The sequence below is a fragment of the Bacillus rossius genome (assembly GCF_032445375.1).
Source record: "Bacillus rossius redtenbacheri isolate Brsri chromosome 9 unlocalized genomic scaffold, Brsri_v3 Brsri_v3_scf9_1, whole genome shotgun sequence".
Taxonomy (NCBI): Eukaryota; Metazoa; Arthropoda; class Insecta; order Phasmatodea; family Bacillidae; genus Bacillus; species Bacillus rossius.
In genome coordinates, this window is record NW_026962012.1 from 10,763,043 (window position 1) to 10,776,513 (window position 13,471).

The 13,471-nt window shown below is 33.7% G+C and overlaps 2 protein-coding genes across 2 annotated transcripts in view; one reads left to right on the top strand and one right to left on the bottom strand.

Annotated features, from left to right (window-relative positions):
• The window catches only part of LOC134542579 (uncharacterized), a 434,599-nt gene extending 434,029 nt beyond the window's left edge, over positions 1–570 (top strand). Inside the window, exon 6 of the mRNA XM_063386955.1 lies at positions 316–570. Coding sequence (XP_063243025.1) covers positions 316–322 — 7 coding nt within the window. The 3' untranslated portion in view covers positions 323–570. The remainder of the gene's footprint in view (positions 1–315) is intronic.
• Positions 571–1,185: 615 nt separating this feature from the next.
• The window catches only part of LOC134542546 (sialin), a 72,545-nt gene continuing 60,259 nt past the window's right edge, over positions 1,186–13,471 (bottom strand). The window contains exons 8-10 of the mRNA XM_063386907.1: positions 12,827–12,982; positions 9,612–9,697; positions 1,186–7,211 (exon numbers count right to left, since the gene is read on the bottom strand). Coding sequence (XP_063242977.1) covers positions 7,029–7,211; positions 9,612–9,697; positions 12,827–12,982 — 425 coding nt within the window. The 3' untranslated portion in view covers positions 1,186–7,028. The remainder of the gene's footprint in view (positions 7,212–9,611; positions 9,698–12,826; positions 12,983–13,471) is intronic.

The window sequence follows — 13,471 nt, forward strand, 5'->3', positions numbered from 1 at the left end:
TGGGAACTCCTCCATCTCTCCCTGCAACAGCCAATAGGCCTATTGTGTTTTAAATGTAGATTTTAGTGGGTACATTTTCATTCACTCAATCCACATTCAATCAATTGTCATTTGCTCTAAGGGAGAAAATAATGTTTATTGGTTGTTAAATATAATTACAGGTAAAATGTATTCTTTTCTTGTAGTACATTTATGTTTTATTCGTTAGTTTATTTTTGAAGAAACAATTACTTTTGAATTTTTCTTTTCTTTTAAGTGGTTCTGTGCAACATTTATATGTTTAATGATTGTTCTTTTTTTTCTTTTTGCCGCAAGAACGTGAAGAACACAGGCGGCTACGGAATCTGTGCTCAGTTATTGCAGTGAGAATAAAATAACAATCAGTGATGAAAATAGGGAACAAAACGTACTGTGAAACAGTTTTATTTGTTGTGTGCCGTAATGAGAAAAAGACTTGTAAATAACAGATGTGATATCGTACAACGTTTGTGACTGTGTATTGTATTTACAAATCAGCCAGACGATTAGGAAATTCAATAATTCTAAACTAGTAAATTGAAAGCGTATTGAAATTTGGTGTTAATTACATGTTTTCGCTTTGTATAATTTAATTGGTGTTCAAATTATTTGTTGTTTTATAGACATTTCTGAACACAATTTTATATATTATGTAATTTTTAATTGTAAACATTGCTGTCTAAAATGTACAATAGATTTAGACAGTTTATGTTATGTAAAGTAGTTATTTTCAAAATACTTAATTATATAAAAAGAATAATATACATATATATATATATATATATTTAGATGTACCTTATTATCGTAAACTGAGAGCAATAGTCTCAACATTTTGGAAATAAAGAATATTAGAACTTGAGAAATTATGATTTAAAATATGTACTATTTTGGTTACTGGTATTTAAGGATTATATTCCAATTAATTTATCTAATATCATATATTTTTTATAAGTTATTTCAGATATATGATTGTTTATAAGCAGACTATATTAAAAATTATCTACAATATACAATACCTATAGTAATAACCTATCAATTGTGAGAATAAATATTTGAAAAATGTTTTGTAAGAAAATGATAATATTATTAAAACTGAATAAAAAAAAGTAAACCGTTTCAAAGCTCGTTCGAAATAAACCACAGTAGGAAGTTAAGTATCTTAAAGAGTTTGATGTTCTGTATTGAACTGAAAACAAACACATTTTAAAGTTCACAACCACAATTGTGGTTATTTATTAATCTTATAAATTAACCAGTTTAAGTGTACACAAACAATTTCAAATTTGAGCAGAGAATCTAGTGTATGCAATTTACTTATTGTTTGCATGCATTGATCTCTTTACTTTAAATACAAGAATAATATTTTAGAAAATGAAATTATGTATTAGTACAATTATAATGAAGTGTAGGTTCGACCACCAAGTTTGTATGGTTTTCCAAAGAGTTGGCTGAGAGTAAAGTTATTATCACGTGAACATAATAAAACTCTTTTTTTGTAAGATAGTTGCAGTAATTAATCATTAAAAATATACCAATAACAGCTAGGTAAACCCAGCAATGACTTACAAATTTCAGGAAAGGACAGATAAAGAGAAAAATCTCATCTACTTATATTATTATAAAATATATAGTTTCAAACAAGTTAACCTGTGATTTTTACAGCCAGCATGAAAATATCAAGCTTAATTAAAGTAGGAAGTGCATAAGTAAACACCAGTGATACCATAAGATAATTTAGTTCATTGCTCTATAATATTTTTTTTTTAGTCTAACACACAAATACACTGTAAACTAACATGTTATGGCATAAAAATTAAATGAGGTCATTTTTTACTTAATCTACTTCTGAAGATATTTTTCTGATATTTCAATGTTTTTTAGACTAATATTTTCAGCACAAATGAATATGGTAAAAACATTAATTATATGTGTATGTGGTATGAAGTTGTGGGTGTAATGAGATAACTCCAAAAAAATTCACTGATTTAATTAATTATGGGTTATATTTGCAATATGGAACGTTTAGCGAGCCTTATGGCAACCTAATGTAATTATTTTGATGCAAACAACTAAAGGTAGTGCATTAGGAATGAGTCAATCAAATCCTCCAATCTCATAAAATATTTATTGTTAGATTGATTTTATACAAAATAAAAACTAAATTCTAAGAAAAATATTAAAGGAAATAAATTTATAAAATTCAAACACTAGCGCCTGTGTAGTTAAATAGGATATTTATTTATCACTAGAAGGTATCAAATAAAATGTATTTGCCACCAGCAAAAATGCTTTGATAATGTTTGTTTAGCACTGTAAGGCACATTTTTGACATACAGAAATTGTTTAAATTATATATGTATTAATTCTATGTTTTTATAATTGTTTAAAATTATGTAATAATTTAACATATTGATTTTCGCCAATGGCAGTAACAGTTGGCGGGGGAAAGGGAAGTAAATAGGAGGGTTGTAACCCTCTATATGTGAAAAAATTTGCAAAATATAACTGAGGACAGTATGTTACTATACTGTAGGCACATGTCAGTGCATCAGTGTCAATAGTTATTTAATTTTTTTTTGTATACACGTGTTAAAAATTTATATATTTTAGTATTTTTTGTCAAAATCTCGCCGATAAATTTTGTGAAACCGAATTTGGAATTCGGATATTTAAAAATATAAAATTATTTGAGCCATCACTAATGTGCAGTTTAACAGGTAGGTAAGTGTTTCCTCTTCCAATACACTGTTTTTTTTTCCTTTCCTTGTGTATTATTACACTTAACGTGTTAGTTGAGCTCACAACACTTTTAACAATTGTTATTTTTTTAGTAACCGCTTCAAGTCAGCGACAAGGAGATCATCAAACACGCACAATGCCTGCTCGAGTGCAATGCAGAGACATTGGGAATGAACTGGTAGTGGTCCAGCATTTGCCTGAAGTGATTCCAGTGAGCCAATTGGACTGAAATCAGGAGAACTGAATCAGAATGCCAACACGGGTTCCTTCTGATGTGAGTCCAATGTTTTGCTACAGCGCTGACTTACCCTGCACCATCGGGGTGCCCCAGTCCTATCCCTAGAGCCAATCACGGGACTGTGTTCTTTCATGAACACACTATAACTGAGAATTTAAATAAAGTTACTTTTTTGTCCACAAAAATGTTAACAATAATAACCGCAGGAAACTATTTTCAGACATGTTTTACTAAAAGACAATATACAAATATACACAACGTTTTTTTATATAAAACTTAAAAACAAAAATAACTTTTCATCCATGTATAGTACATTGATACCCATCAGTTGTAACACAAAAAACATATACAAAATATTAACACCAGAACTGATTGACTTATTCCTCTTTCATCACATGTTATCAATGGTTTGTCATTTTAAATCTCACATTAAAAAACTCATCAGGAATGCTGTTGTAAGATAACTGAATACATAAAATGTTTCTGTTACTATATTTAATAGTATGAAAAAGTTTTTATCAAGGCAAACTTTAAAAATTTTTGTTTGCTTTCATTTTCAATAAAACTTTGCCAGGGCAAAACTTTATTTTATAATGGATGCTACCAATATTTGTCATATATTTGCCTTTATTATGCAAATGGTTTTTAATCACACAATGTGTTTTGTATCGCCAACATATTTGAAAAATCCTGCAATTATAATTTCTTCTATTTGTTCTACTTTAGTACATAGGTAAACAGAAAAAAAATCATGGCCGAAATTGAACATTTGTTTGGTTGCCAAATGAATCATCACGTTTAGCATGTTTCATAAAATAGAAATAGCCTAAATGTATGTAATACACATGTGTGCCTGTTCTTTTAAGGAATCATAACACTGACCAAACAAACCTTAAGGGACCAACTGAAATGTTTCAGTCCGCATGTATTGCTACATCTACATACACACTGAGCTCACAGTACGTAGTCAGTCACAAGAGTATCAGAAACTAAACAATAAAGGCATAGGATCCATGGGGGATTGGATGGCATGACTTCTTCCTACACACAAAAACATATTATGATCAAAACTAAAAGTTCTTTGAGTGGGTCTTGTAATGGGGAAGATTTTTTAAAAATTTTATTTTACATGTGCCATTACTAATTACACTATGTGCCATAAGACACCTTTACCTATATGCAAATATTTTGTTTGTTACTGCGGTTTATTATGGAATACAGAGTAACTAGCAATATCAATGGTGTATGTCCAAAAAATTATTCTAAATCACAACTAACAGTGGATAAAATTACATTTTATTGGCAAAACTGGCAAAAACCTATGTTTATGAACACAAGAGTTCCTATCCTGCCTTTTCAAGATATTCTTAACCCACCACTGTTCACAGTTGAGAATTAACTTTGGATCTTATAGGATGGACATTTCATCGGGCTTTTTACAATTTAATTCATAGCTACATAACTTTACTAAACATGTGGCAATAACTGTAACCTACACCAACCTGTCCTTAAATGTACCTAGTGGTTGTGGTATAAATAACTGCTTGCAGGCCATTTACAGCATTTAGAAAAGATAAAAAAGAAGAAAGAGAAGATATAGAATCTGCTATAATTTGCATTACTATTTTTATTTTGTTGAATTTAAGAAATAAATTTAAAACATTGCATAGTTATTTACTTGCAATGTTACTGCTGCAAGCTAAATATCTAAGCTTGATTTATATAATTCATCGGTAAGGTTAGTGTTGAATATTTAATCCCACAATTTAAACAATATAGGATGTTTTCCTTTCCCCTCGCTTTTCTCATCCATGCTTAGTGATGCAGTATGCTTCAACACAAGAATTTCCCACCAATGTGTTTTTTTGCAAATGTTTTATAGTGTCAAAAAAATTTTTTTGTGGATGCCATATAAAATGTAATATGAAAACTTTGAGAGAAAAAAAGGGGGGGAGGGAAAGTTTTACACATTATCTTCACGATTCACAGAATTGACAAACGAACTGCAGACACCTCTCAAAAATATTTTAATCAAATGATTAAATCCAATCTTCTAAGAGTTGAACTATGTTAATATGAAAAATTCTTTAATTATAGTGAAATATTTAACTATACTTACTACATTGTCACTGAAATTTGTATACATTTCTGCGAATGTAATATTTCATTTAAGGATTGATTATAGAATGTACTATCAAAAATATATCATCTTTTCCACTCTTTCCATTTATGGTTTCAGCACGATTCAAAACACTGGCTGCTAATTTAATATTACCTGAGAACAAATATGAATTATCTGAAGAAACTCTAATTAAATTTAAAAATTGAAACTAACTAACTAGAAGTACTTGAAGAAACACATTATATATGTATGAGTAATTTTAAGGCAAAAAATTCAGACGCTTATTAATTACAAGTCCATGCAAAGGCTTCAGAAACCACTACCTAGAAATGTAAAAGCATGAGTACAGCTTGTGATAGTACACTTCTTAATGGTGTGTACAAAGATTCTGAATATTGTAAACATTAATGAAGCAAGGCACAGTTATAAAGCAGCCTATTCTATAGTTAATATAGTACTGTTGAATGGAGATACACTGTACATAAGGCCCATAATATTTTTTAATGACTTTATCTGATCAGTAAAATCAAATGGTAACATGATGACATAAAAAACTTTTGTAACAAGCCAAACCTTTTAACATAGTTATTTGTTTTATTTTTTTAGTGATGAGGCCTAACAGAAAACTGAAAGTTGTTTTATTGGAACTAGAATCAAGAATCTCAATAACATTTAAGACCATAAAAATTGAAATACACAAAAAAACATTTAATTATAAAAATTAAAAATCAGAAACAATTTGCAGTAGCACATAAGAATAAATTTTACTATTACAAATACAAATAAACTATATCTTCCTGGCATTTTAAAGCAAATCTCGAGCATCATAGTTATCACCAAGGTGAGTAAAATTTAGAGTGAATTAAAACCTACCTAATAAATGCCCACATTTTAGTTCTTATTTATTAAAGCAATTTTTCCGAACAGTTATTGAATGTAAAAAAATTTGTTAGGAATTGAAAATACATACATTGAAGTGAGAAATGATATGCCTAAGTTCCGTTGCAAATAAGTTTCATTTAAATGAGTGTTTAAATAACTTTACCTTAAAACTTTGTTTTACTAGACATTAACGCCAACAAATAAATAAAAATAATTTTTTTTCAACAGATTTTTTAATTACCAATAAAAATTCAGTTTAATCATCAGCATTTCACAGTTAATAAAACTGAAATGAAGATAGAGTGTGACTTACTCAGAATTGACAAATGTATTCCGATGAAATCATCAAGGCATGGTAACAAACATGGAAACTGCTTAGTTTCGTTGTTCTTAAGCGTGGAACCACAATTCATTGGTATTTAATTTAAGAAGTCATAGTAAAATAATCAAGAAATTCTTGGATATCTACAACTTCGTTTTTTTTTTTTTTTTTTTAGTTTACACGACCGTCTGTTCATTTCTAAACATCAAAATTACTAAAAAAAAAAAAATTTAATGTAACATATACCACAAAATTGACTATTGGTTCGTATTTTGTACTAACAGTTGCACCCAGTGCAATACATCGCTTGTTTGTTGCAATATGGGTGCGTAGTTTTGGCAAGAAATTACGGACATGCACCATTACAGATGATGATTGGTCTTAACACAGATAAAACAAGAATTTTTCTGACGGTTCAGCTAATCAAATTATTTTAGTGGTGGTTTTCACCAGTCGGTTGTGTTGTCCTCTGCGACAGGTGGATTATCAGCGATGGTGCACTTACGTAATTTCTCGCCAAATCGATCGACTGCATCTTGCGGCAACTGATGAACCGAAGCCAGGAAACTGATCACCGCGCGGCTAGCCAAGTCGTGACTGAACCGCTCCCTCGTGAGGCCCCTGGACAGTCTCTGGAGTCGCCCGTCAGACGGGTCGCAGCGACGGGGGAGGTGCGGCGGAGGGCTGGTGGACGGAGGGTAGTTACTCTACGTGCTGACGCCGTTCTTGAGCGGCACGGCCTCCTTGGCCGTCGACTCCTCGTCCTCGGACTGCTTGGCGCTGTTCCACGACTGCAGCTCGCCCGTGCCGAACACCAGGTACATGACGGCGCCCGCCGAGTAGGTGCCCACCAGCACGCCGAACACCACGCGCCACTGCTCGTAGGTTTGCTGCAAGCACCCCGCACCCCGCTCACACGCCGGGCAACACCTCCAGCCAGGCCGAGAGGAGGCCGCAGCAGTACACACCCGCCCCGCTCTCGCACCAAGCAACACGTGTATCCTCACAGCCTTGTAGACTTGTAACTAGAGACCCGGAAAATTCGCGGGTTCAATGACCTCCAGGATAGACTCCAATATCCTCTACACACTCGGGCAAATGCCAACTGTTCATTGGCTGCTGACTTGTGAGTCGTCTCGACTGTGTGGCCTGTGATTCGACACTTCTATGAGTGAGGGTCTCTTAATTGGCCCTCAGTCCTCCAGATTAACAGTGAACCAATGACAGAAACAGCACCGAGGAATAATTATTTGAATTTTAGCATAACACGAAATGAAGCCGCGAATTTTCCGGGTCTCTACTTGTAACCATGTAGCCTCGTAGCAAGTTAGAGCATTTTAGACTCGTCGTCACATCACCTGATAGCCTTTCAACCTCGCAGATTTGTAAATTCGTAGGCAAGTAGTCTTGTAGCGTCGTAGACTTTTAGTATAAGTAGCTTCATAGCCGTGTATCCATGTGAACTTGTTTTGTCTTGTAACCAAAAGTTTTTAAAGCAATTAGAGACAAAGGCAGTTGAAGACAAATACATTTGGAGCAGTTGGAGACTACTGTATGTTGGCGATCGTATTCTACTTATTAGATCGCATCATTCTGAGTTAGTTGTTCATGTAAATGTATGCCATTTTCAATAAATGCACGTAGTCAAGTCAGTAGTATCTTATCCTACTGATAAAATCTATCCTTGTAATAAGATTGTATTTTAACAAATTAAAGTTTCGTCCAAATATCCATACTTTAGGATCTAACATAAAATAATTTCTACGATAGTATTAGCCAATACCGAGAAAATCATAAAATAATGATTATCCATGACGGCAGTGCGCCTCGCATGCGACACTACAACTACTGTATAGGAATGTGTCTGAAGAAAGATGAAAGTGCCTGAAGATTGTCGACGAGGTCCCGATCATAGGCATCCAGCGACTGAAACATTGCCACGGTGTACCGCTTATAAAAATGTAGCCAGCGCTAGTTGGCATCATTCATGTTTGGTTATATTGCTTCTTGTATAGAGCGCGCGCACGTAGTCGAATATCGATATCTCGCCGATTCATGCAACGCGTGCTCTCTGTCGAGTACCGAGTTAACTACATTTGATAGCCCGCAGTACTACGATAGTTACACGTTAGTTCATGTCACAGATTCAAGTGGCTCGCGTTTGGGTCACAGATTTTGTTTTTCTATTTCAAGTTGAAGAAAGTTTTTTGTTGCGTGACTTATCAATATAAATTGTTTGGCGTGCTCTTTTATACTCCATCCTTTTTTAAATAAATGTACTTTCAATGAATGGGTATTTGTTTTTATGAATAACTTTACCTAAAAAAAAAAAATTCGCATAAAAATCACACCCCCACTTTTCAAACTTGACTTTAGTATAAAATGTGCTACAATTATGCGATAAAACACGGTAAATATAAAATAACGACGTGGCCCGGGACATACCCCCTTAAACACGTACAATCAGCATGCAAGAAAGTAAAACTGCAGGAAAGGGGTTGTTAATTGTTCATAGCAAGGAATCATACAAGTATTTGCCTGCCAAGATCTCGGAAAACCATGAAAAATTTGCATTAGGAGTGATGAACCGGACTTGTAACCCAAATCCTCCAAAATGGGCCCCCCTCCTCATTAAAAGTAGGAAAATAGAGCAAGATAGAGTAAATTCCCTTTATTTGCCCGGTCGCATGCGAAACGTCTAGCGAAAGATGAATTAATGATCAACAGCAAGGAGTGATCAGAATTAATGCCTATAAAGTTTTCCATGTGGTTTATTACGAAGTATTGACGACTAAAGATGTGATTTATAAAAGAGATATACTGTCAAATAACGAAAAATAAATTCATTACATGTAGTAAATATTCATAAGTTAATATTCTCACGTGTTTACTGCGAAATAATATTTAAAATACTTTTTTCTGAAATGAACTACCATCTTCTCTCATAAGTCAAATTTCTACTAACATATTTTAAAATAAAATCCACTTGTTTGTACAAAGCTATAAATTTGTTGTAATAATATTATCGATTATAAAATTTAATATCACCAGCATTACATCTTATATTTTCAATTTTTTTAATAATCTAATGTTTACTATTTTTAAAATAAATTTAATTTAAGAAACTTAGATCACAAATTATTAATTTTTTTTAAATTTAGCTCATTGAGTTAAATACAGGATTTTGTATGATGAACATTATCACAAAATATAATTTTCACATAACTGTAAATAACAACTTCAGTCAGGCTGCAATCAACCACTAACAATAAATTAGGCGATGTACTCACATTGTTGTGTGTGAGCGACCCCACCATTAATGATGACAAGAAGCCGCCGATAGATGACAATGTATTGGCCATGCCAAATATTGTACCTGTGAACAACATTTTGTTTTATTGTTTTGTAACATACTTTTTGAGTAACACTGTTCGTATGGAATATAAACACACATATTCTGGTACATATGCTAACAAACCTATTTTAAACGTTTTCGGAGAAAAATTATACGGTTAAGTATTAGCCGTATGTTGTAAAAGGTAACTGTATTTAAGATAATTCTGATCCAATGAGGGTAATAGTTGGTACGTGGTGGGGGAACCGGTAGAAGAGGAGAGTACGTCAGCGGCGATGCCACTCCAATGCATGCCCTAGCGGTCGAATGAGAAGACGGCAGAGTGGAGGGGGGATAGGTATGTAGCGGAGCATGCCGTACGCCAGTTGTAACGGCCGAAGGGGGAAACAGCAGGGGAGAGGTAGAAATGACGCAGCAGAGATGCTACGGAATTCTCGTAACGCTGCTTATGTTTTTATACTCCTCATGTTTTTGTAACGGCTAATGATTGACTCTTCCATGTTTCTTTTATTTTATTTAAAGTATCTACAACTAATTTATTCATAGGGGAAAGAGTTATTGATTTATGCAATTAACTTTATAAGTATCATTCATTTTCATGTTAATAGTTTGATTGAAAATCTAAAAAAGATGTAAATACTTAAGAAATTAGCTTTATAAGTGCAAGTTATTTTGGGTATGTGAACACTATAATATGTTATGTCAGAATAACGTATAGACTTCTGAGATAGACTTTATAAGTGTAATTTATGTTCGATTGAAGGTTTTTTTTTGTTCTTTAATTTTATTCAGATGGATAATCTAATTTAATATTATGCTTAAAAATAATAAAAACGCAGAAGCAGACAACAGGTATTATCAAGAGCAATGTGGTAATAAGCTGCCAAAAGAGACGCCAATAAGTGCCAGTGAACGGATACAAGAGTACAGAGAACGGAAAAAAGGCATTTATTCATTTGAGATCATTCCCACATCCTTAATACACATTCTCATTTATTTTCTCTTTTTCAATAAGGAAACACTAATACTTTTTCTGTATCAATAACTAATAAGCAAGAAGTTTCACTTTTGTCACACGTGGACTCCGCGTAAACATTTTTTTAAATTCCTTAACTCACACAATGTGTCACAAGCTACAATTATCCAGATATTCCTTGATCTGTAGCTAATAAGTACTCAGAACTTAATTTATGTATTTCTTTGTCAATCTGATATTTTTTTAGGTCAGTTATAAGCTAACATTTACTGTAATTTTTGTTAAATATGTTAATTAAATTTTACTAAATTAAAAAAAAAACTCAGTTATTTTGAAGACATTATTTCCACATTACAAGTGAAACTTAGGATTTGGTACATGAAGACAACACTGAAAATGGAGCCATTCACTTATCAAACTCTGCAGTCAAGCATTTATAATTGTATAATATAAATATTTTATGCAAATTAGGTTTCTTACAGTAATGAATTGTGGGTGCAATGTTTTAACATCATAATTTTTGTCATTACATTTCTTTTATTTTAATAATTAAAAAATAATTTGAATATACTTTTTCTTTCTTTAAATTTCGCAAACAGTCCAATGTGTTTTAAATTAAACATGTATGTTTTGATGATGCTTCAGTACATGTCCCATACTTCTAAAATAATCGCAATGGCAAATAATCTCAAAAGGTAGGTATGCCTGGAGAAATGACAACCTCCACCCACCCACACAGTGATGGACTCAATTTGTTGTGAGGGAGGTGGGGGGTTTACGCAATAAGCTCTCCCCTTCCCCCCAGCAACCCTTCCCAAATAAAATTAAAAACTAGGGGATTTCGTGCAAGGTAATGTGTAATTTTGGTTGATGCAAGTTCGGCTGTTAAAAACTACACAGTAGTGACGCTTGTTGAGAATGATGTTGTTGTTATTGATGTAAGTTTTTAAAGTGAAAACTTCTATATGAAGGGTTGGATAGGGAGTAAATTCATGTAAGTTGTCATCGACATGGTCACGTGACGTCAGCTGTGAATGTATAGATATAGATATATATGGTCAGTGATGCGCGCGCAGCCAGTACACATAACACAGGTCGACAAATAATGCACACGACGTATACCAATACATATCTTATTAATATGCGTCTTCAGTCCCTGTACATCAGTGCTGTGCATATGTGATTCGAATGTGTGTATGTAGTAAAAAGTGAGGTAAATATGTAGTTTGGCGGTATTTGTTAAAAAAAAATGTTAAAAATCCGAAAATATTTTTATTCTATGCTAATTAACTTCCTCTTTTCATTAAACCTGGCGGAGATAGGAAATTCCAAATACTTTAGGAGATATCGAATTCTTTAATTTTCATCACAATACATGTGCATTCATGCGGCATTCAAAATTGTTTCTTGTTTACGAATAAAAGTATTTTCGGATTTTTAACATTTTTTTAACAAATACAGCCCAACTACATATTTACCAAAAGTGAGTATAAAATATATTGATATTCCCATATAGATAGGTATATAGTTCAAATAACGAAGAAAACGGAGTCTTTGTAGCAATATAACCTAAAAATTAAGAACACCATTATTTATTTTTTAATACCTACAATTACCATGCAATGCGTATTTTATAGTAATTTAGAAGTTGTTTTACTGATGTGATAAAACAAATTTGTTGTGTGATAATATTTATTTTCGTAGAAATTGCGAAAAAGTCTCTGATTTTTTATGAAAAATTAATTTGGATATCCAAAAATAATAACTGTTTGTTTATAGTTTTAAAATTTTCACTTCCGTCCTTCAGTCCTCATGACTGCTTTGGAAATTTTTTTTAATAACTAATTACTAGAGACCCGGAAAATTCGCGGGTTCTATGACCTCCAGGATAGACTCCAATATCCTCTACACACTCGGGCAAATGCCAACTGTTCATTGGCTGCTGACTTGTGAGTCGTCTCGACTGGGTGGCCTGTGATTCGACACTTCTATGAGTGTGGGTCTCTAATTGGCCCTCAGTCCTCCATATTAACAGTGAACCAATGACAGAAGCAGCAATAAGGTATAATTATTTGAATTTTAGCATAACACGAAATGAACCCGCGAATTTTTCGGGTCTCTACTAATTACAACGGTATCGTTGGTGTGTGTGTGCACGAAGAAGGGCAGGGCACCTGAGAAGTTGGGGGCGATGTCCAGCCCATTGCCGAGGTAGCCGGCCGTGACCGCGCCGTTCCAGGTGAGCGCCATGGTGAAGAAGGTGACGGAGGCCACCCGGTCGCAGCCCAGGAACATCTGCGCCACCATCAGGCACGCCGGCAGGCTCAGCGCTGCGGGGCACACACAAGCACCGCCCGCTACAGGGGCTCACATCGCGAGAAGCAAAGCCGCGGCGAGGGAAGGGGATGAGAGAAGTTTTTAAATGCTTGGGTTTATCCTGACAGGACGAAAATTACAAGTTTGTTCATACATATACATATATATATGCACATACAAAGATACATGCATAGACACATAAACAATTATTAGATATTTCTTTTTTACTGGAAGGTTTGAAATGTTGCACGTTAAACAATGTTGTGGTTCACCCTCCACCCCCCTCCCCCCCAATCGGTGGGCCCTTGGCTTTTCTCAATGGCCTGCTCCACATGGCCGGTGCTACCGTTGCTATGGCAATGGGGCCCGTGGGTCTAGGGGGCCCCGCGAATGAAAGAAAAAAAAATAAAACTAAAAATATATATTTTTTAAATAAACAGCAAACAGGTAGGCCTAGTTTTAGTTGTATCAATGAAATATTGCACCAAAGTAATATGATTCGG